The sequence below is a fragment of the Suillus plorans genome, assembly GCF_016647745.1.
Source record: "Suillus plorans strain S12 chromosome Unknown HD556scaffold_5, whole genome shotgun sequence".
Classification (NCBI taxonomy): domain Eukaryota; kingdom Fungi; phylum Basidiomycota; class Agaricomycetes; order Boletales; family Suillaceae; genus Suillus; species Suillus plorans.
Genome location: NW_024537389.1, coordinates 982,769 through 1,008,699, shown reverse-complemented (window position 1 = coordinate 1,008,699; position 25,931 = coordinate 982,769). Strand labels below are relative to the sequence as shown.

Sequence of the window (25,931 nt, the reverse complement as noted above, 5' to 3'; positions counted from 1 at the left end):
ATAGCCAAGCAAGCCAAGGCCAAGTCAGTGACATGCGTGACAGTAAGTCACATTATCTCTTGGAACTCGTTCATGATGCCGTCTACTTGGCAAGAATGGTTTGCCCTCTTCTTCACTATTATCTTCCAGCTCTGTTCCGTCATGGCCCAGAACGATAGCAGTGGCTATGACCATGACCCAATTCTACAGTATAGACCCGCCTTCGTCGAGTCCTTACCAGTTCAGATCCTCCTGTCAGGCGTGGTCCTCACGCTTGTCGTCGTTCTGCTTCTTCACCTGCTTTTTACCGCTCAGTATCACTGGCCTCTAGCTCGTGTCAATTACACGCTACAGCTTACGGGGGTGATAACTTTGCTTGCTTCCGTCACCGCTACTATCTATGTCATATTCTCCTCCAACGTGGAGGAGAGCCAGCACTGGCCGTACATGTTGAGCTATCTGGCTGTGAACATGCCAAATCATGGCGTCAATACAACGGGAAATACCACTGATCCTGCTGTGGTATATGCACACCGATGGTCACTTGCCGAGAGTGCTACGTGGACCGTAATGAATGCGACTACATCTATGGTCATACAGGTCAGTGCAAGTGAACGTAGTCCACTTTGATTGTACCGATTATGTTATCTAGGTTACCCACATTCATTTTCTGACCTTGCTGTTTCCCTCAAACCTGGAGGCAAGACTCATTTTTGGCCTGCTTGGTGAGTGCGGCTGTAAAGCCACTGCATCTATGTTCCAAATGTATCCTGTGTCTTGAATAAAGATATGTTTCGTGATTTCGGATATTATACCATTTCTCGGAATTGGAATTTGGGGATATTGTTTTTATGTGGGCTTGAGTTATGGGCACTTTATATTCTGTATTCCGCACTATTCACGCAATACTGATTACAACATTCCTGCTTGTAATCAGGTCCATTGGCAATCATCTCCGCTGTAATGCAACTGCTCCCGATCCTCTACGAGATGACCCCACTCCCACTCGCGGAGGACACCCGGAACGTGTGCAATGCAGCTTTGTCATTGCTGTTCACTTCTGCATTAATAATCTGGGGCTTTTTTGTTAACCGGGAGTCGGCATGGCGCACCGATGGCGGGACATCAGCCTTCGGTGCTGGCGCAATCGTTCTCGCTCTCATGTCGACCACGCTCAATTTCATCTACATACCGAGTCAAGACCAATATGGATGGATGCCAAAACTTATGTGGAGCGTGGTCATGTGGCAAAGTTTCCTTGGGTGGTGGTGGTGGGTTGGTTCTGGGATGGGCGTCGGCGAGCTAGAAGAGCTACTGATGAAGGAGGAAAAACGTGAAAAAAAGAGGAAACTGAGAGCACAGAGGAGGAAGGAGCAACGGGAGAAGGCCAAGACCATGTGGAAGGGTGTCACCAGTGCATTCACAACGAAGCGCGACCACTTTGAGAGCCGAGATTCCGGCGAGGGGCACGAAGTACTTGACAATTCTGAACCGCTGAAGGTTCTCGCTTCTGGCAATGCCCTACCGACTGCAGGTTCAGTTACAAGTGGATCGTCAAGGAGCATGCTACCTCTACAATTTGTAAACCGATGGTATGCACGCTTGCGCCATGCACATCTTACCGCAGCGAGAATACAAGCTGTCGAGCGCGTGGAGCGCATACATCAAGTGTTCGGCCGTGAAGAGACCCGAAATGCGATGCGGGAACCTGGTGCCCAAGTTATCGGATGGGGACTAGGTAGCTATGGAATACGGGGCGTAGAGCGGGATCGAAGGGAAGGACAAGAGCTACAGATTAGGATTGAAGAGGTCGATGACAGAAGTGATCCAGGCAAAATCGCAGAACCAGAATTACTGCCGCAGGACCAGTTCTTTCGGCGGCGTGGGTACCAACCTGAACTTCAGCCCTCGCAACATGTTCCACCTGCGCCAGAGACGGACCTTGAACTTGGGTGGACATCATTCTGGTGGTGGGGACCTCTTCGGCGGTGGCGTTTACGGGACTCGACGGCTTACAGGTGAGGAGGGCAGTTTGGTGCGAGAGGATGTTAGAGATGCCACATGATCCGATCCAACGTGTATTCCGTGCTTCTGATGTTTTCTATTGGCATTGATGTTTCTTGGACCTCTACAGCTACACTGTTACACCAGCCACATTTTAGGCTACAACTTACAGGCCATAAAAATCACCCTCAGCACAAGTTCGATTCGTGCCGTGGGCCTTACTATTGTTCTAACATGCTTCATCAATACCTCGTGTACAATATCGACTTTCGGTAGAATATCTCGGCCCATAATAATCGTTTACTTTTGGTCTCGTATCTTGTTGTATTGGTACTGATCGAAGCTGCCAGATTATTAGGATATCTCTGTGGAATTTAGGGTAAGCGGTGGATGAGCGGTACTTACTGACACCACTAGTATTGAATATTGACCTTCCGAGAAGCAATAAATGAGCCGCTTGCACCTCGAGTTCGACACCATGGTTGAACACGCTCCTGCCACGTTTTCCTCAGGGACAGAGACAAAACCTGTGGTACGCCATTCTCTTCTTGAATACACTCACACTGTTAATGTCAATCAAAAGACATACATTCCACTGGCAGCGAGTGCACGCTTTATGCACCACGCGTCGGGAGGCTTCAAAAGTCATAGTACCAAAGGAGATGTTGTTCCTCGCTTCTTACTAAAGCAGCACTCACTGCCTAAGACAATATGCTCAAGATGATGGCTGCGGAGATCAGTGTCCAAGGTGTGTTTTTCATGGTGAGTCAGAAGTAAAGACGTGTTGTTCGGTTCTGCACACGCGCTTGAATTGCTGTGCATCATGTTAGCCACGAGCCTTGACGACTTCTCGGGGAAAACACCTTGGTATTTGACCTGTTTTGGTCTCCTCAAATGACATTCTATAACTGATCAACGCAGATAAAGAGGATGCACACGGATATAAATTGCTGAGCAAATCGCCCTTCAGTACTGCAGACCGACCCACTACCTGTCATGGCTCGTCACACTAGGTCCCGCGGCTCCAGAAAGTGTGGGTTTTATCTACTGCAATTTACCGGACCACGATTAATAGTGTCTACGTGTTGGTAGCCTTACCCCAACGTCAAGGACTCCCTGTATTGGTAAGGCGGCCTTCGCAAGCCTCCATAGACAGCCTGTGCCACCCTCGGCTTCCTGTACGCTATCTCCATGCAGGGTTGAAAATGAACCCCCAGATGTGCTGCAAGACACAAGTAAGCGTCCATTAAAACCTGAAGATATGGATTACAGCCTGATTGCTCTTCAAAGAGAATGATTAGAGAATTAGCTCTTCGTCACATCGATTTTTCGATACCATATCCGGAGCAGCCTCAATCAAAATTAGATTTCTTCAAGAGAGAGGTAATATATTTAGGCAGAGTGCAACTACTTGGGGTGTCTGAGGCTGAAACATATCTTGTAGGTTCTACTTGACGTAGAGCTGTCGCACCTGATGCGCTATGAAGACGCGTGGGCAGTGGAAGTGTTCCTTGGCATGATGTACCGTCGCCCAAGAATTATGAGAAATCTCCAGGTAATTCAAAAACTATATGGTTTAACTACCAGATTGTTCTGATTTATGACCAGCGACTAGACTCCGAGCTACAAGTTACACAGGTTTTGACTTCTCCCCTACTCCACTGGCAATTATCTAACACATCTTCCAGCCCGACCGTCAGAGACAATCAAACGTTCCCTCTATCAACTTGGCTACTCAGCCTGAAGATGTACAGGTCTCTCATTTTGCTGATAATCATACACCGAGTCCGGCTAACACACATGATATAGCATGAATGTCCGAGTCAAATGTCACTCACCGTTTGCTCTGGCAACCACAATTCTCAGCCTGAGGATGTACAGGTTCTTCGCTATTCCACTGACAATTATGTTCAGCGTCCGCCTAACACACACGATATAGCATGACCGTCCACATCAAATATCACTCACCATGTTCTCTGACGATCAGGATACTCAACCCGAAGATGTACAGGTTCCTTCCTATTCCACTCACAAATATGCTTCGAGAACGCTAACATACATGTTATAGCATGACCTTGTTTGTTTTGATTATCAGACCACTCAGCCTAAGGATAATCAAGTGAACACGGTTCGAAACGGTGGTGCCTCAGACACCACGTCATGTCTGGCTCTGTTGTCAACCCTCCTGGCTTCAATGCCAGGCTTGCACCGTTTCCATGCGATAATCACCGAGGCTGGCTTGTCCACTGACGAGCATGTGCACCATTTCTTCCAGATGTCATCTGCCGGGAGGGAGAGATTCATCACGCAAGCACTCAAGGAGACCTCTACCCTGTTTGAACGAGTTCTAATCATGGAAATTTTGGAAGAACTAAGAAGTGACATTCTAGTTGGTAGTTTATAACATCGCAGTGAAGATTACGAACATGTCTGACATTTTTGTAGACGGCTCGGCTCTGCGAGAAGTCACGTGATCTCCATCGGGTGGGCGCGCGCGCGTCGGTTGAGTTCGCGCCATCTGTTTTCTCTCGCAAGCAAATGATGTGAATACGAATGGAATACATAATGAGTTTGGCAGTACAGCTGTTCTACTTAAGCTATACGCTAAAAACTTGCACTAGAGGCAGGTCAAGGCTAGACACTGGTGTGAGCGTCCTTATTTGAGCGCTCGATCACATTATTGATTTAATGTGGGAATGGTCGGCGGTGTCACTATACACGGTTCAGCCCAGTAACTTCACTAGGCTGCTGTACTTCAAGCTTCAAGTTTTCGCTGCCGTCCTTGTCAACTCAGCAACTCAGTCTATCATTCTATTCGTCACCGACAATGGTTCTCCTGTATTTTCAGAGCGCTGCGAGTGGGCTTTGAAATTGGACTCTCACGAGCGCCTACAGTACGCGAGACCTTGCCACGAGCATCATATAACAAAGCTATGTATATTTCCAGGCTGTCTCGCCTGCAGCTTCAAATCCACGCAAAGCACTACATAGCAATGCGTTGTATTCATCCTTCCCAACCCAGTCGCTGGTAACACTAAGCATGGTGGGTGTCCTACAGTGGTTACGCGGCCATCTAGCCAAGTCTCAAAAGCTTCTACGGCTACTGCAAGAGCACACTGTCCGTCTGGCCTGCTTCATATTATTTCTCGCTGCATTCATCTTTCTCTTGGTCGGGTTATCTTTACCAATTATCAAGCCAATCATGGTCATCAAAGTTTCAGCAATAAATTCTGTTGATCCCGTCTCGAATGCAATCACAGAACTGCAATTTGGAGTATGGGGTGTCTGTGCGTTGAGGTAGAGCATTTACTTTGACCAAATTTCGCCAACGTTTCCTCATCTGCCACATTTCAGTATCCTTAACGGCGTCAGAGCACAAGAAGCATGCTATGGCCTACAGTTGGGATACACCGTTCCTACAAGCATTTTGTCTCTGGTCGGGTTCTCCTCTAAGCTCGCGGATGTTGCAAACACGACCCTCCTGACTATACTTGTGCTGCATCTCGTCAATGCAGCACTCTCGACCGTCGCCTTGGTGTTGTCTCTTTTACTTCGCTCACACTTAGTCACAACAATCGGGCTCATAGTCGCCACAATATCAGCAGTTATTTCGACTGCTGTTTTTGCTGCCAACGTTGCTCTGGTTGTTGGCGTTAGAAACAACGTCAACTCCCTTTTCCCTGGATGCGACTTCGCTGTAAGCTTTGGCAATGGCTTGTGGATGGTACTAGCGGCGGTGCTTTTGACTTGGATAGCGGTTATCATGCTGTCAGCACAACGATGTTTTTGCCGTAGTGTGGGTCGACGGTAGGTTTACAGGAATTTGTGTGTGACGCCATGATTCTCATCTGTTGATTAGCCCAAAACCAAAGGCGCCCAGATCAGTTATATCTGAAAAGAACAGTATGGAGAAGGTCTTGTTCTAAAATGGACAATTCTGCCATGTCCGACAAGTTACAAATACAATGTCGATGACCGCGATAATAATTTTACCAATATTCTGTATATGTCGACAACTATTGATCGTAGTGGCATTTTAAACAGCATCTGTATAAATATCTCCTGTTGTGAGACTCCCAGGGTCGGTGTGAGAGCGGTAACACTACGATCTCTCGCCATGACCCACCACGCCTTTCCGAGATTAAAGAATCTTTTGATTCCTAACATCGTAAGGCAGAGAATGCTGCCGATTGGCAGAATCGAGTCATCCACAAAATGCAAATAGAGCTCGATTTAAACGAAAAAATATATCATAGAAGTGTGAAGCTTAAGACCAAAAGATCATAACTTTGGGATAGTCGCTAATTCATCTCCCCAAGCTTGATATTCAAAGCCTGGATCTGAAGAGCGCTCATCTTCCCCATCAATTCTCTCTCGAAAAAATCCTTTCTCACACCAGGAGCCCACGACCTCACAATAACCAGGTCCGCTTCGCTGTTGATCCCTAATTCCTCAAACGCGGGGAGGAAGTGGCTAATGTCAGGGTTAACAGTCTTGAGAAAGTTCTCGACAGTGAGAATATCGTCGTTCGCCGCATGAGGTTGTACAAAGTCGTGATCTTCATAAGGTGGAGGTGGACCACCGGGAGCGGGTGGCAAGCTCGCACCACGCTATCATGCAAAAGGATAAGCGGCGCTGTTCATTAGCAGTATGGGCACAAGTACTTTACCTCTGAGGTAGAACTCTTAACACGAACAGTTTTTGGGGCGGGCCTTAACCTCGTCATCTTGGCTCTGAAGGTGTGACGCTTGGCATACGTTTTCTTGGATAAGTAATGTTCGATGTATAATTCGACTGGCCATGCATCGGTGTACTTGGAAAGAAATGATGCCAATTCCTCGCGAGCCTGAAGAGGTGTTAGATAGTCCATATAACTGGTTGGTCAAAAAAATAGCTTACCCAGTCCAAATATATTGCCCAGATGTCTGGGACTTGCTCGTGTATGAACCTCTCGCAATCAAGCATCATAACGGCTTGATCGCGGAGGATTTTCTGTTATCGAAGATCAGCGATGCACGATAATGCGCAATCACTATTTACCTTGAATTCCTCGAAGACCGGCTGACTTACGTCCATTGCACGGATGATGTTTTCTTGGGGACCAGATACTAGCTTACGAAATTCCGCAGGCGTCGGTCGTGGTATGGTGCGATGGCCGTCGCCGGCAGCTGATTCGTTACCCTGATGTTGCATCCTGTATGCACTGCCCAATGGAGCGGGCTTCATTCCAGTGGAGACCACTTGCGAAGACCAGATCAGCAGGGGAGGGGAGAAAGGAAAAGTGTCACTCACTTGCTATCGATGGCGAGTTCAAAGAAGGGTAGAAAGATTTATAATGGAAAGTTACCCGTGGATACTGGTCCTACTGGATCTTTCCAGCAACCCTACCTTTTTCCGGGCGAAATAAACCGAGAGAACGGGTGATGCGCATGCAGGCAGTCACAGATTGTGACTTGGGCGCTGTGCTTTCGTCCCTATCATGGAATCACTTTGAAATACGAACTGCACACAGTAATCGGTCGTACGCTGTATATATCAGTAAAGCCACGCACCTTTTGGCTCCAGCTAGTGTCGTTGTTTTCATACCCACCATCTCCTCATCATAGTGCAAGATATGTTGGATACAAGGGAATCATCATCGAATTCGAGCGGTTCCCCAACTTTCAAAAATTATCCAAAGTGAGTCTGCAGCGTGTTCGTTCTTGTGCTGAATATCTTTGCGAGGTGCCATTCGAGCTGCCATGGGCTTCTGATTCCGATCGCGTCAACCAGTCCGCCTGCCGTCCACCCTTGTCAAGCGTTGATTATAAAGATGCCCCTGTTGAAGTCAGTTACATCAATTATTTTGCCTGCGACACCTGCCAGTGGGCCATAAATCGGCGCATTGATCGTGTCGGAACTGGCTCTAGCTGTTGTGAGACAGTCGACACCGATGAAGAAAAGATACAAGACGCGTGCTATCAACACGCGTCAACTGGCAATGTTCCCTCGCTTAAATATCAGTCCAATCAAGATAAAACGACTTTCTTCATTCAATATAGTCTGTTAGAGAATACTAAGTGAGTCCTCGTTACAAGCCATAACAATGGACGTTACAATAACATTGGTTGGATAGCACACTCACGCCATAATACCCTCTCATCGGGAATTTATTTTACCCTGCGCCTCGGGCTCGAGCTCCAGAACGTAGTATACACCTGTCCATATCCGTCGAACTTCATCTCTTAGCTGCAGCTTCTCGTCCTCTCCATACGTGCCACTCATTAGTGAGGTCACCTTTGACAGCCATAGCCTCAAGAATGCCCCCCGCCGTTTCGAATGCAGCATTGTTGGAGGAAAAGAACCCATGGTGCAAACTCATGTGAGCTAGTTGAGCACGGGCTGGGATACAGCAAATTCAAACATGACTGAGGCAGGGGATACAGAGTAGGTTCAGTAACGGCCATCGGGAAAGACTTTGGAGGTACAGGGTGCCCATGGTCGGACGAGGGCTCGAAGTGAAACATGAACAATAACATGCAACAGTATTGTGGTCGACTCCATGAATCATTGCAAGACAGGTGTCGTCACGTCAGAGGATAGAAGGCAAGGGTGGTTGTCGATGGGCCTCCAAACAAGGACCGCTTCTGCTCTGCGGATCAGGTCGCACAACAGCGTCCAACTCGACAGCGGCGAGCTCTGCACGTCATGTCATAAAATGGCTTTCACCTTCGCGGCTGCTTCTGTTATCTTCCTCAAATATCTTTATAGCGAACTTGAAGATGTTGCAGCGGCGTCATCATGTTCTTCAGACTCCTTGAACGTATCTTGAACACTGTCTTTTCGGTATTTCCTCGGTCGGCACATCACCCATGAATTAGTTCATATAAAGTTGTAGACATCATCCGCGATACTTGAAGTTCAAGAGCTCTTTCCCCAGAGGAACATTTTCCGTGACCAATGGTCCTCGAAGGTCCGGATGCGCTACCGATTCGCGTTGAAACGTCGTCGCTGCTACAGCACAAAAGTAGTGTTCTGCGAAAACAGTACTTTTGGATGGCTTCGAGCCAGAGGAGAAACTGGAGGCGGCGGTACTATACGTACGTCGTAGATTTAATAAAGGACTCTCGTGTGAATTTGTTTACTCGGTTGCTAATAGTCACTCAGCGCTGTTTGATGACCTAGTACTAGTACTAATAGCAATAGTACTTCCATTCAATGGCATCCTTACTATCAAACACACGACCACCGGTAACATCCAAGGAGTTAAAATCATCACCGTTCGTTCTTTGGAGACCGTAGCACATATGTTGTGTTTAATGGTGTTAACCCCCCCAAAAGCCACAGAGCTCTAATGACTTCTTCATCGACCACATAGTTGCACTCTGATTCGATTATAGACAGAATGAAGCAGACAGATTGTGTGGTTGGCACCTTCCACAGAACTATCAAACTACTGTGTCGCTTTTCTCAGGATATGTACACTCCAATTGTACTCGACGAAGTGTCTCAGGCATCTCCGAAAATTATCACCAGAATGAGATCATCGTAATCAAGAGCTACAATAACCGAATTAATTGACTGCGAACAACGGAGGGCACTGCAAACTCACTCCTTGCGGCAGCGCTGCCAGCGTGTCCCATGTGTCATGTGACGGAAATCAAGCTCAACACCACCTCTGGGTATCACTAATGCAGTCCGAGAATTATAGAATGGTTCTCGAGAACCAGGTGGCACCCAGAATAATAGCTGTTTATTTGGTCCTGATACCCATCCATCGGCTCCCAGCAAAAACGTGTGGTCGTCATGGGAAGTGCCTGCGAGTAGCTCAGCAGTGTCGCACAGTGCATGTGCCGAGTTGGATGAGAAGGAAATAAAGTCATCGTTCGCAGTGTTGGGTGTGGCGATGGCCGCTGTTGGATGTGGGATGCAACTGCCGTGCGGGGAGGATGGTGAATGGTCTTCTTCGGCGTGGTCCTGCAATGACTTCCTAATCGTTGCATACCAGAGCCGGACAGTCCCATCGAATGAACAAGAAACGATGTGAGTACCATCCGGCGAGAACGAGACTGATGTGACCGAAGAAGTGTGCCCCATCAATGGCTGACCAATTGGCTCCCCCGTCGCTGCATCCCATAGCCGGACAGTCATATCGAGCGAATCAGAAACGATGCGGGTCCCATCTGGCGAGAACGATACTGAGTAGACCCAATCAGTGTGCCCCTTCAAGGGCTCACCGACTGGTTGCCGCGTTTCTGCATCCCACAGCCGGACAGTCCCATCACGCGAACCAGAAACGATGCGAGTCCCATCCGGCGAGAACGAGACTGAGTTGACTGAAGAAGTGTGCCCCCGCAAGGGCTCACCGATTGGCTGCTTTGTTCCTGCATCCCACAGCCAGATAGTCTTATCATCCGAACCAGAAACGATGCGAGTTCCATCCGGCGAGAACGAAACTGACTTGATAGAAGAAGTGTGTCCCTTCAAGGGCTCACCGACTGGCTGCCCCGTTCTTGCATCCCACAGCCGGACGGTTTCATCATCCGAACCTGTCACAATGCGACTTCCGTCCGGCGAGAACGAAACTGACCTCACCAAATAAGTGTGTCCCCCCAAGGGCTCACAGATAGGCTTCCCCGTTGCCACATCCCACAACCGAACAGTCCTATCTGCAGAACCAGTTGCGATGCGAGTCCCATCCGGAGAGAACGAGACTGAGATAACCCAATCAGTGTGCCCCAGTAAGCGCTCACCAACTGGCTGCCCTGTCGCTGCATTCAACAGCCGGACAATGCCATCCTTCCAACCAGTCGCGAAGCGGGTCCCATCCGGTGATAACGAGACTGAGGTAATGGAAGCAGCGTGCCTTTGCAATAGCTGACGAACTGGCTGCCCTACAGCTGCATCCCACAGTCGGACAGTGGTATCTGTAGAACCAGTCGCGATGCGAGTCCCATCCGGAGAGAACGAGACTGACATAACCCAATAAGTGTGCCCCAGCAAGGGCTCACCTACTGACTGCCCTGTTGCTGCATCCCACAGCCGGACGGTTTGATCATCCGAACCTGTCACAATGCGAGTTCCATCCGGCGAGAACGAAACTGATCTCACCCAATCAGTGTGACCCTCCAGGGGCTCACAGACAGGCTTCCCTGTCGCCGCATCCCACAGTCGAACAGTCATATCTGCAGAACTAGTTGCGATACGAGTCCCATCCGGAGAGAATGAGACTGATAAGACCGAAGAAGTGTGCCCTTTCAAGGGCTCACTGGCTGGCTGCCCTGTTGCCGCTTCCCACAGTCGGACAGTTTTATCGTGTGAACCAGAAGCGATGCGAGTCCCATCCTGCGAGAACAACACTGAGTTAACCCTATCAGTGTGCCCCTGTAAGGGTTCACCAACTGGCTGCCGCGTTGCTGCGTCCCATAGTCGGACAGTTTTATCATATGAACCTGTCACGATGCGAGTTCCGTTCGGTGAGAACGCGACTGACTTCACCGGCCCAGTATGTCCCAATAAGGGTCCACCAATGGGCCGACATGTTGCTACATCCCACAACTGGACAGTGTGATCGTCCGAGCTAGACGCGATGCATGTCCCATCTGGGGAGAATGAAACTGAGCGAACTGAGTCAGTGTGCCCCAGCAAGGGCTCGCCGACTGGTTGCCCCGTTATTGTATCCCACAGCCGCACAGTACGATCATCCGATCCAGTTGCGATGCGAGTCCCATCCGGCGAGAACGAGACTGACCTAACCCAATCAGTGTGTCCATTGATCACCATCTGGACAGCCGTCCAGTTGATATCACGCCGAGATGTCAGACGAAGAGAGTTAGGAAACCGTGCGGTGAACGTTTTGGATAGTGCAGAGTTAAGGGGAGAGAATGGTAGTGCCGATACGTAGAGATGAGGTGTACTGTGCAAGATGAGGCCACCGAAGATTTGGATAAATCTATGCACGTCCATTGCAGCGGACGAGGCTTCTTCGTATCCGGTGTGACCCTGTAATTGTGATTCCGCGTTAGTGAGCATGTTATCTGACGATCAATAACCACGTGCTCACCTTCAGCCACTTGGCGATAAGCAGGAGGGCGGGGACTACGCCGCTGAGCGCATTGATAAGGCCAAGTGCCTCGAGCCAGAAGAACAGTCGCTCATGGTTGAAGAAGGATTTTATTTCTTTGGCAAGGTCTGGACCGAAGTCAATTGCTTGTACGTGGACAGGCCAGGATCGGCAGGCATAGGATAGATGTGGGGAGATGCATTTTCCAACTCGTTCTCGCAGACCGGGATCTTCGGAGTTGGGGAGATACGATGATTTTAGATCGCAAATATTGAAAGAAAGTTCATATTCCATCACTCGAAGCGATGCGAAAGCAAGGTCTCGATGTGCCTTCGACACGTCAACGAAGAACTCTCCACTGCATTCGCGGTCTGTAAGAAAATCGCGGAAGGAGGCATGAAGGGGTCGGATGGGGGTGGATGAGCCGGCGGTGCCGCTGAGGAGGGATCCCATATGTTTGACCATGACTTGCACTTCGTAATGCTCGCTATTGTCTGGAAATCGGTTCCGCATAACATTCAGGGACTCCAAAGAGAGGGGTTCAGCTGCGCCAAGGATTTGTCCCATCACAGAATGAAATCTCGTTAGCTGTTTGTGCAGAGACGTAGAACGGGGAGATTGGTCTATTCGCATGATCTCTGTCAAAATGAAATCATACATATCATACAACAAGTTTTCCCGCTCAGCGGAATTGCGGGATACCACAGCATCGAAGGACTCGGATGAAGATAAGCCAGGAGGGGGTGCTTTGATGGATTTACAAGCAAGACGTGCCCACTCAAACAGGCCATCGGCTTTCTTTGCAAGCACTGCAAACTGTGTGTCCCCAAAATCCGAAAACTCTTCCAACTGGTTCGATATGTAAGCGTGGATGTCGCGCTCTGCGGTGGTTGATGAAATGTCGTCCATGGACATCCGTCGAATATGTTGAGCACCTGCAAATGCTGCTTCTATATCATGGAGTGGGCGAGAAGTAACGATGATCCGGAAGTTTTTCGGAAGTTTCGTGACATGAGTGATGGTTGGATCTCGAAGTTTACCGGCAAGAATGCGTAGAAGGTCGCTGCGTGTCTCCACTGCCTTGCCACTTTCGTCTAGTGCGTCAATAATGATCACGACAGGCCCTACGGGTGACTCAGAAAGCTTCCCTAGCGGTTCAATAAGAAGCTCCTGCCACTGCTGTACGACATCCGCTGTAGTCTTGAGCGCATTTGCGTTCCGGACTGCATCCGCTAACGCTCGTTTCATCTGGGGATGACGGTCAGCCAGGTCGCGCGCGATGGTGGAGAAGACCTTTTTATGGTGATCGTCCATGTTTCGGTCGAAGCAGTAACAAGAACCGAGTCCGCCCACCCCAATGAACGAGCTAGCGATTGTGTGAGCGATGGCTGATTTACCCGTTCCGGCAGGACCAGATAGCCATAGCACGCATGGAGCATCATCTCCACTGTCGTTGATCCATCTCATGATGTTGGAGAGAATGTCCGTGCGCGTCCCTGGTAGACATCGTTTCCTAGTATCTAGTCCTGCGGCCTCCGCATAAGCCATACCACTGAGGTCCAGTATTTCACCTGTAAAAGTATAAATGAATGTCGAGCCAGAAGCAAGTCCGAATCCTTACCTGTATGGTGGATGTAGATGGCTACGTCGCGAGCAACTTGGTCCCGGAAGTTTTGCATAAGCGCATCCAACACGTTATTATACCGTTTTATCGTATCGTCTGTTTCCGAGAGAACGTTCTTTCCAAGTCTCTTCCCTATGATAAAATTGAAAATCTGCAAAGTGAAACGACTTGTTGGAGAGACTCACAAAAGTTTTTCTTTTCTGAATAATCCCTGATGAAATGCGCACATTCAAGGGTCTGTTGAGAGATCTGTCCCAAAATGGTGCTCATCGACGAAATCTGATCAAGTGTGTCGTCTTGCGTCATGAAGCCGTACACTTGACCCAACTTCTTGTAGAGGTCAAGTATCGCTTCGTCGCGATCCGCTTGAGCAAGAATTATCTGCAGGCAGAACAACTGAGCAGGAAGTGTGAATAAGAGCAAAGAAAAACATACTTTCAATGCGCAAGATAGCACACCCAATGCCATCTTTGCATATGGATGTACCTGCGGAACAGTATTAGTCCAGTTCTGATGAGGAGAGAGATCATACCTCTGCGACTTCCCCGATCACAGTGTCGAATATCCTGAGGGGTTGAAGATATGTGGCCTCCATACTGTCCATATCATCGAGAGCTGCTGGTGCATTTCGGCCTGCAGACGCTACGTATCTGACAGGTCCCAAAAGTGCATTTGCACCACCATAGGCGTCCCGAAGTGCCACGTCCACCGATTGGGGATCGGCACCTTGTTTCACACCAGTAGAAACATCCTGAACGGTGGCAGGTTGAACCTGTGCGGCCAGTAGATGTTAGACAGAGAGAGCAGAAACCGGAATGTCACCTACTTTGATATTGGGAATCGATGAACCTTCATGATCGACGTTAGGGAGAACAGAGTCGCAGCTGCGCGAATCCTTCAAGTTCGAGCACTTGCATACGATATCAGCCTAATCTCAGTACACTCAGCATTGATTTCGACTCACAGAAATCTTTGTGATCACATCATTGGTAACCTTCCCTAGAAACCGACAGATTTTGCCACGGGGTCGGCCCTAGACATAGACAAAGGATGCATTGACAAGAGTCAGCGCCTCAACTTCATGAATATCAGCCACCTACCAGGCGTTCAGCAGTGTTTGTTTCATTGCATGCCTCGATGTCCGGAGGAGGAACTGAGCTCGAGTCCCCCAATTGATTGTCGCCGTTCATGGTGATTCAATACTTGAGGTCGATGATCAGTCTGACCGTAGTAAAGTGCAACAAGAAATCGGAGAAAGGGTGGCCTCATGCCATTTATGTAAATACACAATAGCCCTCGAGGCAACATTTGCTGCTTCAGGCACTAAGCAGCGGCGCGGCGCCATTGGGTGGGCGCTGTAGAACTCCTCAAGGAAGTCGAAGGAACGACTTAACGATTCGTAGCAGTGTGGAAGTCGACTTATGGATCAGTGCTTGAGGTCGAAAACTAGTAAGACAATTCACTGTGGCCATTGGCCAAGTACTAGCTAGTACTGGCAGGTTCGAGATAAAATTATTCGGGTAAATATTACAATAGCAAGCCAGGTATTACGTGACGGGCCCCCCGATGGAGTTAATGACACGCTTATCATTAGCAAGGAGTTTTATCCCGAACCTCGTATATGTTCGAGTCGTCTCTTCTCCCTGTGGTCTCTTCTCTCTATTTTGAGCTACATAAGGCCATGTCATACATTCACGACACACACACGTCGTGTCACGACCGCGGCAAGTTGCCAGGGGGAGGTGGCCATGAGGGATTGGCCTGGAGGTCCAGCTGGTTGGTAACAGTGAGGCTGCAACTGAATTTCATTTTTGACATTTCTGATATTGTGCCGACAGAATGTCACCTAGTTAAGAGACTCTGGATGAGGTGTCACGCTCCCCAGGTCCGGGCCAACAAGAGAGGGAGCAGATCATCAATCAGCCTGTACAGTCTCATAGAGAATCATCAGAATGGAAAACTTTTTGATGGTCGCATTGCTCCTGGGCCTGTGTTAGATCGGTGGCTACATGATTTTACTGATTTCTTCAACTGACACATCAATGAGTGCCGCATTGAAAAGAATTTCCAGAAATCACGAACAGACATAAAGGGCGGCCAGGAAGATTGAATACACACGACACTGCTTTGTGAATTGAAAATTCGCAGCCAGCATCAGCCAAAATTTGATTCTTGTTCGACTCTGACTTCCTTCTCTGCTTGGTTTCACACAGCATACTAATTCATATCAATCAAGACGGGGGTGAACGTTTGAACGTCCATCTCCATGGCGCCTTTCTCAGCGCTAGATGGTGGTATATCTAGCACGAACTCCATCATTATACATTCACCAAGTTTTTCACTCACTCACATCATCCCTCGAACATGACCATAATATTCAATGCTCCCCGCTGGTGGCCAGTAATCGATTTCAATCGTAATTTCAGCTACTTCATAGGTTCGTGGGGAGCCAGGCAGATGCTGTCCGTGACGCCTCGATCTAATCTTGATACAGTTGCCTCCTCTGCTGCAGTGATATATGATTGGGGTGAGCGAGATCATACTTAAGAATGACTCATTGATATCCTTATGTTTCTAGCACTTACATTCGGGCAAGAGGTACGCTGATGCCATTACCAGAGTAGCCATGAATGACTTAATATTATGTGTAGCTCGAACTGGTCTGGGTGGGCACCGTACCATATCAGAAGGCCTCGACAAGATGATGTACTCAATTCTGGGCAGAATCGTCGCTGGTCTTTCATGACAGTCCTATATATCGGCGTGCGTAACTTATGTTATACGCGAAGATGAGAAGTTTTGCTGAATTCAAAATATTCTAGGTGCGCTACATGGGAATAGTATACATTATGTATGCCTTCAAGTCTTGCAATGTGCTCTGTGCTGATACTCAGTCATTTCTCACAATCAGCATCAACATGCTGCGTATGTCCCTTAACCCATACCATGCGTGTTTCTGCTGACTGACAGCATACAGAAACTCTTCCGACAGTCTCGTTGACAAAACCAGTGAGTATTTTACATTGATGCCTGTCATCGTCGCCCAATTGACTCTTATGCAGGGGTGAGTGAGGTTCTCGACCAGCTTGTTGATTTAATATAAAATTACCGCAACAGATGTGAGATTGTGTGAAACATCTGACCCTCGGACACTCAACGCCAACCCAACTTGGGATTTCCAGGCAACGTTATGTACTCCGTACTAAATTGGATAGGTGTGGCGGTAAATGCTATGTTAGGTGGTGAGCTACTCAGCTTCAATACCTCAGCGATGTTGACTTGGCTGATACATCATCCAAGCGATCATGATCACTCGTTTGTATGCCATGCATCAGCGATCCAGAAACGTGCTTGTCTTTCTCACTGTAATCTTCACGGCTGTCACAATTGTATGCGGCGTAATGGCTGCAATTATAAACAGGCATACTAAAGCAAGTAAGCGTTAAATTATACTTGAAGGGCTCGTGCGCATCATGCTGATCAGATGAATATTAGAGGAGCTCATCCTCTCCGGCACCTATCAGTGCACTAACTATGACAATGAAGCAGACGCCCTGATTCTACTTTCCATGACATGGATACTCTCCACTGTATGGGAAGTCCTTGCACTGTGTCTTGCAACCTGGATTGCTGTAAAACACTTCCGTGAACTGCAACGACCATCGAGGGGATGGACAATTGGGGATTGTTTTACAGCGTTAATACAGACTCATATCGTCTACTTCGCAAGGTGAACTCCTAATTTAATATGGTTTAACTCGCCTGCTAAAGTTCCGTATCTGCCAGCTTTGCTGCTGTTTCTTGTTTCAGTCTCGGTTTTTTGTCTCCACAGCTCCTGGCGGTACGCCCGTGTATCATTGATATCTGCATGCGATCACGACTTATTTATCACTTCTATAGAACTCACTTGCTGTGGGAGCTCAGATCTATGATGGTGTTCGTCAAATTCTCTCGGTCATACAGATGTTTGTGCTGGGACCACGCCTCATCCTTAGTGTTCGACAATATCATACAAAAATCATGGACAACTCTGATGCGGAGGCGGATATGATTTCAATAGCTTTCCAGGAGCGCACAGTTGTGTCAACTGAACTTTAATACAGTTACTCCTCCATGCTTTCTCTGTCTCGATGACATTCTTCGATTCCCCTTCCCCCGTGACCGACTTTCCTCATTCCTGAAGACTGATAGTGAACACTTTTATACTTGCTAGTCTACTATGTAATCGCTTTCTCTTACATCTGCTGTGCAATTTGTCGTCCAATCGTACTCTGAAAATATTTTTGCTTGTGCATGGTTTCGCCGTAGAACTGATTCGGTATGCCGAATTAGTTTGGTCTTTGTACATATGGGTCCTCGTCAACCAGTATCAGTGGAGCCCATCAATGTCTCTTGTCCGTGCTACTATACACTAGCATTAGAAACAGCACTGATGTTTACTGCTACATCAAAATGTCAAAGTCCGACCTAGAAGCCGCTTCGTAACGATATATCCTCATTATGCTACCAAAACGCCACCAGCTAGCAGTATAGCTCCAAGTACAAATGAATTTGAGCTCGATGCAGATGTCAAGGCAAAATTCTTATTCTGTCAGGTAGCACGCAAATGAGAAGACGCATGCATCATATTCAAGAATGAACATTACCAGTTGTTGTGTGCCCCTAAATTCCTGACAGCTCTGACCGCAATTCAGATTCATATTGCTCGTGATGACCGATGCAAGTTGGGGATCTATTGGTGCGGGTGACGCTGCAACTATCGGCAAAGTCAAATTTTGTAAGATACAGAGCTGAGGATGATATGCTTACCCATTGCAGATATTGAAAATAGGATGACCCAGAGGGACATAATGCGGAGGGTCACTGAGGACATGTTGGATGGGTATAAGATGGATTGAGGTATATGCGATGGGTTGTGTTTGAAGAGCAGCGAGAAATGAGACTTAATGAGTGAACGAGACGGAGACCTAATCAATAAGCCGAGAGATACGAGGGAGGGAATGGTAAAATCACGACTGGGTCAGTTGCTTCTTATACAAAAACGCTCACCAAGAGAAGATGTTACCTTCATCCGAAAATAGCAGGTACGCGCTCGTAAGGGTCACGTGTTTTGAGGTTTCTTGTATTTTCGGGTTCAAGAGGAGACAATGTCACGAAGAGGATGACCTAAAGAACTATTGGTTGCTATAGTAATACAACATCATGCGGTACCGATACAGAGGTCGTCACAAATAAAAGGGGCTGAATACTCGGCGGGATCTTCTGATGAATCTGTGATCATGTAGACGACTACTTCGTTACACAGTTGCATGCCCGCTGCTGATTGGTACAGCCGCAACTGACACCTGCACCTTTGCAGTCGCACTGATGTGGTGAGGGTCAGAGTGAGTCAGAAGTGCGATTAACTACGTACTTGCGAAGAGTGTTGCTTGTTGACACAGCTGTCGCAGTTGTCGCAGTTGCAATTATTCTTGGGGCAAGTACAGTCAATACCCGAGGGACCACAGTCGCACTGATGTGATGAGGACTGGGGCTAATTAGAAATGCAGTTAACGACATACTTGAGAGTGTTGCTTGTTGACACAGCTGTCGCAGTTGTCACACTTGCAATTATTCTTGGGGCAAGTACAACCAGTGCCTGAGGGGCCACAGTCGCACTGATGGTATGAGGACCAGGGTGAATTAGAAGTGCAATCAACGACATACTTGCGAAGATTCTGGCTTGTTGTCACAGTTGTCGCACTTGTCGCAGTCGCAACTATTCTTGGGGCAAGTACAGCCAGTGCCCGAGGGGGCACATGCGCTATGGACGTGTTTAAAGCTATGATAGAAGATTTAGCAAATGAATACTCACCCGCAGTCACTGATGCAAGTGCAGTCTTTGTCCATCTTAATGCAAAGCGCGTTGGTTGAATGTAGGTTTTAGTTTTGAAGTTGGTGGTTTGAATGTGAACGATAAAGATGAACCAACATTCTTCTTATATGTCGCATTTAATGACGTCGAGCCTGACGTCGTTGTTGAGTTGCCATTTCACATCAGTGGTCTTCTCAGTGACTTTGGTCCGTAGGCCAGCTGATCATGGTAGTACGTACGCGTAGAAGAAACTCGACGGTTCGTTCCCACGATGAGTACTTTGCAGAATACTATAATTAGTAAGTCTTCTCGGTAGTCGTAGACTCGCATACGCTGATGCATATTTGATTGTTTTCTGTTTTCTTGCTTTGGAAACTGTTAAACTGCTATCCCAGTATCGGTTTAGTGAAGTTCATCATTGGGAATAGTCAGGATGAATTCCTACCCGGCTGAGCTTTTGGTCCAGCTCGCTCCAGTAATGTTTGTTGCAGGCCTTGACCTACCATCTGCACCGTCAACGTCCCCTCCAAGTACTCCACAATCGCCAGGTCAAACCCAATCACCCCCGACTGCACCTACCAAGATTCAGGATCCTTTCGCGAGCCTCATTGTACGCCTCCGAGATGCCCTTCAGTCCCAGCACAAAGTCGCGATATGGGCACCAGAGCGCACAAGGGCGTTTCAAATGATCATCGTCGGGAAAGACGTCCGATTCCCTCCTCGCAAGCTCGTTCCTCCAGAGGATCTTGCATATGCATCTGCTCATTCACCGCTTTCGCCCTTGACACCTTCGTCACCCTTGTATCCTGACGGCCTAATTGCGCCTATATGGATACGGAAACACACTCAGCTATTGCCGAGCGTCTTTGTTCTATTCCTCAGATTGTTTGAGGCACCTGCGATACATGCTCGATCTCCATTGGACCCACCAGACCCGGAACATGAACGCGATAAAACAGAGGAGGAACGAAGAAGAGATAATGAGCTCAGCGCTGAGATTGCAGCTCGAAAGAAGACGACAAATGAACGCGGTATCAAATTGACCGTCGTGCTACTTGCAACTAGAAGGATGCTCGGTATATCGTCCATTTGTCATAGTCAAGTTGGGTCTCTAACTGTGTAATAGATGACCCGTCACTGGATAGCCGCCTCACCTTCATCAGAAGACAGAGCGGGCTTGACTCCCGTGCAGCCTTGTTTGTCCTTAGTCCAGTTAGTACATCTGAATTGAACGATTTTGCACGCAGGTAAGGGCATACTAATCTTTTTCTACGGCTGCAATTCATGATATTCTAGTTTACAAGACGCCTTGTATGAACCTGCACTCGAATACTATACATCGCACTCCAAACGTGTCAGGCGTAAGCGTAATCGGCACTCCCAATCTGTTTCATCGTACAACCCTCCAGCTCTTGTTTCTATGGGCGTTGCGAACACCCGCCCACTGCGTCCCGAAGGGTGGACCGTGCGGTATGAATACAAGATGGCATGTTTTGCAGAGTTCAGGGCTGAAGACGAGGTTGCGCTCAAGTCCGTCACGTTCTCGTTGTCAAAGAGATTGGAAAACTAAGTTTCTTAGACACTATCAGGATGCGTACGCGACACTCATGATTATGTTCGGATCGACTGCCATCCTCCCCCCTCGAACCAAGCGCTGGGCAGAGGCCAAAGTCCTTGCAGACGCCATAAATGTGAAGGTGCGAGTGTATGCGCTTTGTATGATCACTCTTACAACTGGACCGACAGATAACCAAATTATACCTGTACAATAGCGAGCACTCCCTTGCGCTTTCACATCACAACTCCCACATGCGCCGGTTCGCAGATTTTTCACGGGGATGGGGCATAGGCGAGGAGACATTTGAGTATTGGAGTTGGATGGCGAGACAGTACGTCCCTCATATCCAAACATATCCAATAAATTTCTCATTATGTTTTCCAGGCACCGCGTCCTCGCAGAGCTTCTAGAACAAGGATCGAATTCTTCGCTGACGTTCCCCACAAACTCACCTCCTTCGCTTACGGCCGGTGTGACATCGGCAGGCACGCCCGTAGAGCTAGACACCGTTCGAGCGTTCGGGTTGAATCCTAGCCACGCCTTGCAGCATCCAGGGCATTACTACTACATGGCCGCCCGGTGCACAGAAGCACGCAGGGAGAGGTTCTTGGCTAACGAGGTATGTTTGTTGTCTCGGAACATCGAGCCCTCAACCATATCTCACCCTAAGGAGGCTATCTCGCAAGGGACAAGTGCGGCCCCAGGATACGCAAATGAGAAGAAAGTTGACCATCTGTCATTGATTCTTGAGGTCTGTGCTCTGTTTGACTTGTAATGCAGTTAAATGATGACATTTTTTTTCGCCTCAGCTCTACACCAAATCCTACGAGGTGTTTAAGAAACATAGCTCCACCACGAGTCAAGGACGGTTGACACTCTGGATCGCTTACCGCATCGCGCATACATACTACGAGTCTGAGAAGTTTGATGTCGCAGTACGGTATGCATTTTCATCTTTATCGTACAAGAAATCAACCAAATGGCGGTGTATAGATTCTTCGAGCGGATAGCAAAGACGTACCGAAGGGAGAAATGGAAACACATGCTCAGACCGCTTTTGTCAACGTGGTATGCCTGTGCGCAGAAGCTCAGCGACGTGGAACTTATGGCGACGCTCCTCGTGGAGATGATTGGGTATGGTAAGTAACGTATAATGCTTTGAAGGTGGTCGCACAGTGTGATGATGTCGTTTAGCGCAAGATGTCGATGAGTCGAGAACCCTACAGGAGGACCTATTGGTGGTACTCAAGGTAAGGCACCCTGCCTTGTCTTCGAGGCGATTAAAATTGAATTGGTTCGTGTAGAGTTCGGTTCCTGTATCACCAGGGAAGCCACTCATTGTGGACCTCAAAGAATCTGACCCGTTATGTGAGCTAATGGAAGCATGTTCACTCGTGTCATTTTTACTGATTGACATGGAGTGGACACCATGCTGGTCTTTTGGGTGCCCGAAGTGCGGGTTGGTGAAGAGGCCGGATTTCAACTGTCCCTTTCTACACCAACGAACATAGATCTCTCCACTCTTCCGATAGACTCTGTGACTATTACGTTCTCCGACGGTTATTACCCTGTGGTACTCCGACATTCGCCTCCCACGGACGGCCAAGTGGCAGATAGGGCTGTCCGGCTGGTGAAAATTGGAAAGGTAATGCCAGAGGATGAAGATGAAGAACTGGAGGAAATTTGTGCTGATCTTCGCTGGAGGCCAGGCGAACGACTTGTGGTCTCTGGAAGTATATCTTCTGAAGCTCCTGGGCTGCTTACCGTGAGTGTTATCTTAGCAAGGTATGGCAGATAGTGATAGTTTACGTCCGTCTGCAGGTCGTGGGCATCACTGTGGTACTTGCACAAAACGGATGGACTGTCGAAATGCCACATGAGCCATGTGTCTCTCATGAGATATCTACACTCGTGCCGCGCTGGCTGACTTCACTCCAGCCCATCCGGTTTCTTCAGCTTGGAAGAGACGACTGTTCTAGTGTTATGTAAGTCGCTCCCGATGAGCACAATAGATATCGTGAACAACTGTTTTTGATCCAGTGTTCGACATCGTCCTCACGAACTCGCCGTCTCGTTATCTCACCAAGCACCAGCACTACTCGATGAAGAATATCCCATCGCCATCGATATCACAAATGTTGATGAGCGACATCTGGATGTTGTTGTTGACGTCTTGTTGCAGCCGACGGAAGTGGATCAAGCAGGTTAGATAGTTCATTTTCTTTCCAATCTACAGTACTCATGTCCCTTTCTAAAAAGCTCAGTACATTGTCTTCGACGACCAGCGTTCATCCGGATTGATCAAAGGCATTCGACTCGGCACCATCGCCCCGGGCGTGTCGGCCACCAAGACTCTTTACCTCGTGGGAAGCGGTGCTCCTGGTGATCGCATGTTAGACATATCTATTCAATCCACTTCAGTCCAGCCTGAATCCACGAGTGAAGGCGATGATGACGCAGAACCCCGCAGCTCGAGCTCTTTGAGTGAGCACGCGACTATCGATTCCTGCGAGAAGTTGCAAACTATCGTTATTCCGACATCCGGAGCTCTGGCGGTCACGTATGACGTGGCGTACAGGAGAAGCAAGGACGCTATGCCTGCTCTGGCGGATCTGTCTACAGTAGAAGACGACTTTTGGGATGATTCCTACGGCGGGGTAGCTGTGGTTACAACAAGAATAGAGTGTTTAGCCCCTTGTGGCTTGGTGGTTGAGAGCTTGAAGTTGCATCGTCAGGTGGGTGGAATGAATTTGGTACCACTACTTTGGAAATTAATCCTTCAAAAGGATAATCCGCTTGCAAAGGTACTCGACTGCTCGTCGGATGAAAACAGTGATGATATGTTTCCAGATGGTGAGTCTTACCATATGACCATATCATTTGGCTGGATAAATGTGTCAGAATACCTCCTTGGCGATGAGTTCTGCAATGTGAGTAGGATATCACTTAGTCCACGGGAGGAGCAGGTTTTGGGCGAAGAAAAAATCTCTGGTCCTGGCAACTACGAAGTTGTCTGGCGAAGGTAATGTTGTGTAATTGCGACATATCGACGACCATTCTTAAACATACGCGACAGGATGCTTCCGGACGGAGGTCGTGGAAGGGAGTCGACTACGCGGTTTACACTTCCGACACTCATGATTCCGCAGGACGAGTTAATCGCCCTTCTCGACGCCCCTAGCTTTGCAAGGCTCCACGTGCCGACGACCATATACTTAACAGTCCGCAATCGGCACTCCTCTCGCTCCGCCAATGTCACTGTTGCCCTTGACCTTGATCCCTCTGATGCGTTTGTCGTGGCTGGCTTGCGGAATGGTCGCCTTCCGATACTTTTACCGGGTTCTGAGGAGAAGCTCTCGTGGAATTTGATACCGATAGAATGTGGTTATGTCAAGATTCCACGCATCAAGGTTATGAATGTACGACGCGCTACTATGCCTTCGCAAGGTGTTGGCGTGCCGAATACGGAAGATGATGTGGAAGGAGAGGCGGTAAAGGTGGTTGATGTGCGTGCTGACCGGAACACTGCAAGTGTACAGAGCGCGGATGATGGCACTGTTGCAATTCCTCAGCAATATGGCTCGAGTACAATACTAGTACTACCATGATCATGATCATGATCCGAGCAACCCGAGCCATTACTAGTTTGACATTTCGCGGGAGCAAATATAAAAGGCAGCAGTGGCTGCACCGTCGTGAGAAAACTCATCATCAGCTGACATCATGGCTTACAGTATTTATTGTACCCCCTGAGATGCTAATCTTGCGCAGTTTCCACCATCCAGCGACACTGACATGGCTATCCCTGACGAGAACCTTTATCCTACCGCAACAGGAAACGCTGCTGAAACAGTAGCAGAACACCAAGCGAAGCAGGATTTGGTGTTCTACTCTGGGTGGGTGAGTTTCTCCACTCCATCATACCATGACACGTTGAGCGCTCACATGCGAATGTGCGTCTCATCCAGTTCTGTCCTTTCAACCAGCGGGTCTGGATTTCCTTAGAGGAAAAGGGCATTCCATACCAATACAAGGAAGTCAACCCTTACAGAAAGGAGAAGCATTTCCTTGGTACATGATCGACACTTATGCCTAACGTCCGCTCATCACACGAGCACAGATATCAACCCCAAGGGCCTCGTCCCCGCAATCGAGTACCAGGGCAAGGCTCTTTACGAGTCGCTCATCCTGTGCGAGTTCCTTGAGGAGGCTTACCCTAATCATAAGCCTCACCTCCTCCCCGCCGATCCATTTGAGCGCGCGCACACACGCCTGTGGATCGACCACACGTCGAAGACGATCATTCCAGCTTGGTATCGTCTTCTTCAAGCACAAAGCATAGAACAACAGGACGCTGCGCGCCAGGAACTCTATGATGCACAGAGAAAGCTCGCGCAGCAAGTCAAGGGCCCGTACTTCACTGGAAAAGAGTTCGGTTTGATCGATGTCGTTATTGCGCCATGGGTAGCCCGGGAGTATATTCTTGCTGAACACCGGGGGTATGACAGAGCGCAAGTAGGTGATGGTTGGAGTGAGTATGCGGAACGCTTGGCTACGCGCGAGAGCGTCAGCAAAACCACGAGCGTAAGTGTTCGGACCTCAAAGTTGTTTTTCTTGCTCATGTATTGGATTTTTGACGTAGGATGAAGACAAGCTTCAGGTTATCTATGATCGGTATCTTCGCGACGAAGCTCAAAGCGAGGTTGCAAAGGCTCTCAGAGCTGGCAGAGCTTTACCTTAGTACGAAACAAGTTGACATCGTGAATAGCTAATATTTATCTAGCAACTAAACATACAACAAATCTGTTATGCGAGACTTCATATTGCACAACCTAAGTATCAACATCATCATCATGGATGTCAATGCGGT

General features: G+C 48.4%; 9 protein-coding genes across 9 annotated transcripts; 6 read left to right on the top strand and 3 right to left on the bottom strand.

Moving 5' to 3' along the window:
* Positions 1-141: 141 nt before the first annotated feature.
* Positions 142-2,001, top strand: HD556DRAFT_1438002 (uncharacterized protein; the record flags this gene model as incomplete). The annotated part of the gene is made up of 3 exons (XM_041305785.1): positions 142-579; positions 632-704; positions 917-2,001. The coding sequence occupies 3 exons, from the start codon at positions 142-144 to the stop codon at positions 1,999-2,001; spliced, it is 1,596 nt and encodes a 531-aa protein (XP_041165842.1).
* An 815-nt stretch (positions 2,002-2,816) lies between these two features.
* Positions 2,817-4,293, top strand: HD556DRAFT_722353 (uncharacterized protein). Its single transcript, XM_041311420.1, has 10 exons — positions 2,817-2,850; positions 2,905-3,016; positions 3,076-3,218; positions 3,274-3,366; positions 3,428-3,538; positions 3,599-3,621; positions 3,672-3,737; positions 3,793-3,864; positions 3,923-3,988; positions 4,052-4,293. The coding sequence occupies exons 2-10, from the start codon at positions 2,980-2,982 to the stop codon at positions 4,104-4,106; spliced, it is 666 nt and encodes a 221-aa protein (XP_041165841.1). The 5' UTR covers positions 2,817-2,850; positions 2,905-2,979; the 3' UTR covers positions 4,107-4,293.
* Positions 4,294-4,682: 389 nt separating this feature from the next.
* Positions 4,683-6,046, top strand: HD556DRAFT_1333275 (uncharacterized protein). Its single transcript, XM_041301837.1, has 3 exons — positions 4,683-5,280; positions 5,338-5,790; positions 5,843-6,046. The coding sequence occupies exons 1-3, from the start codon at positions 5,024-5,026 to the stop codon at positions 5,907-5,909; spliced, it is 777 nt and encodes a 258-aa protein (XP_041165840.1). The 5' UTR covers positions 4,683-5,023; the 3' UTR covers positions 5,910-6,046.
* Positions 6,047-6,246: 200 nt separating this feature from the next.
* Positions 6,247-7,657, bottom strand: HD556DRAFT_722248 (uncharacterized protein). The gene is made up of 5 exons (XM_041311419.1): positions 7,276-7,657; positions 7,024-7,223; positions 6,883-6,975; positions 6,653-6,829; positions 6,247-6,593 (listed from the first exon to the last, which is right to left on the bottom strand). Coding segments are annotated over exons 1-5 (780 nt in total). The 5' UTR covers positions 7,277-7,657; the 3' UTR covers positions 6,247-6,284.
* Positions 7,658-9,117: 1,460 nt separating this feature from the next.
* HD556DRAFT_1333270 (uncharacterized protein) lies at positions 9,118-10,314 on the bottom strand. The gene is made up of 2 exons (XM_041301836.1): positions 9,575-10,314; positions 9,118-9,521 (listed from the first exon to the last, which is right to left on the bottom strand). The coding sequence occupies exons 1-2, from the start codon at positions 10,111-10,113 to the stop codon at positions 9,515-9,517; spliced, it is 546 nt and encodes a 181-aa protein (XP_041165838.1). The 5' UTR covers positions 10,114-10,314; the 3' UTR covers positions 9,118-9,514.
* A 5,443-nt stretch (positions 10,315-15,757) lies between these two features.
* HD556DRAFT_722009 (uncharacterized protein) lies at positions 15,758-17,784 on the top strand. Its single transcript, XM_041311418.1, has 12 exons — positions 15,758-16,176; positions 16,228-16,247; positions 16,301-16,315; positions 16,374-16,412; positions 16,472-16,500; positions 16,561-16,574; positions 16,627-16,662; positions 16,832-16,891; positions 16,950-17,084; positions 17,145-17,379; positions 17,436-17,490; positions 17,550-17,784. Exons 1-12 carry the CDS (start codon positions 16,014-16,016, stop codon positions 17,745-17,747), a joined length of 999 nt encoding a protein of 332 aa, XP_041165837.1. The 5' UTR covers positions 15,758-16,013; the 3' UTR covers positions 17,748-17,784.
* A 744-nt stretch (positions 17,785-18,528) lies between these two features.
* Positions 18,529-19,735, bottom strand: HD556DRAFT_722003 (uncharacterized protein). The gene is made up of 5 exons (XM_041311417.1): positions 19,621-19,735; positions 19,504-19,538; positions 19,211-19,452; positions 19,063-19,161; positions 18,529-19,013 (listed from the first exon to the last, which is right to left on the bottom strand). Exons 1-5 carry the CDS (start codon positions 19,638-19,640, stop codon positions 18,939-18,941), a joined length of 471 nt encoding a protein of 156 aa, XP_041165836.1. The 5' UTR covers positions 19,641-19,735; the 3' UTR covers positions 18,529-18,938.
* A 61-nt stretch (positions 19,736-19,796) lies between these two features.
* Positions 19,797-24,711, top strand: HD556DRAFT_1333236 (Gryzun, putative trafficking through golgi-domain-containing protein). The gene is made up of 18 exons (XM_041301835.1): positions 19,797-20,579; positions 20,630-20,750; positions 20,800-21,033; positions 21,083-21,200; positions 21,250-21,392; positions 21,446-21,680; positions 21,732-21,812; positions 21,871-22,001; positions 22,055-22,200; positions 22,256-22,311; positions 22,366-22,429; positions 22,483-22,826; positions 22,883-23,046; positions 23,102-23,265; positions 23,321-23,796; positions 23,848-23,914; positions 23,963-24,083; positions 24,138-24,711. The coding sequence occupies exons 1-18, from the start codon at positions 19,937-19,939 to the stop codon at positions 24,667-24,669; spliced, it is 3,840 nt and encodes a 1,279-aa protein (XP_041165835.1). The 5' UTR covers positions 19,797-19,936; the 3' UTR covers positions 24,670-24,711.
* A 59-nt stretch (positions 24,712-24,770) lies between these two features.
* HD556DRAFT_721595 (glutathione S-transferase) lies at positions 24,771-25,887 on the top strand. The gene is made up of 4 exons (XM_041311415.1): positions 24,771-24,961; positions 25,030-25,132; positions 25,182-25,645; positions 25,704-25,887. Exons 1-4 carry the CDS (start codon positions 24,857-24,859, stop codon positions 25,800-25,802), a joined length of 771 nt encoding a protein of 256 aa, XP_041165834.1. The 5' UTR covers positions 24,771-24,856; the 3' UTR covers positions 25,803-25,887.
* The last annotated feature ends 44 nt before the right edge of the window (positions 25,888-25,931 follow it).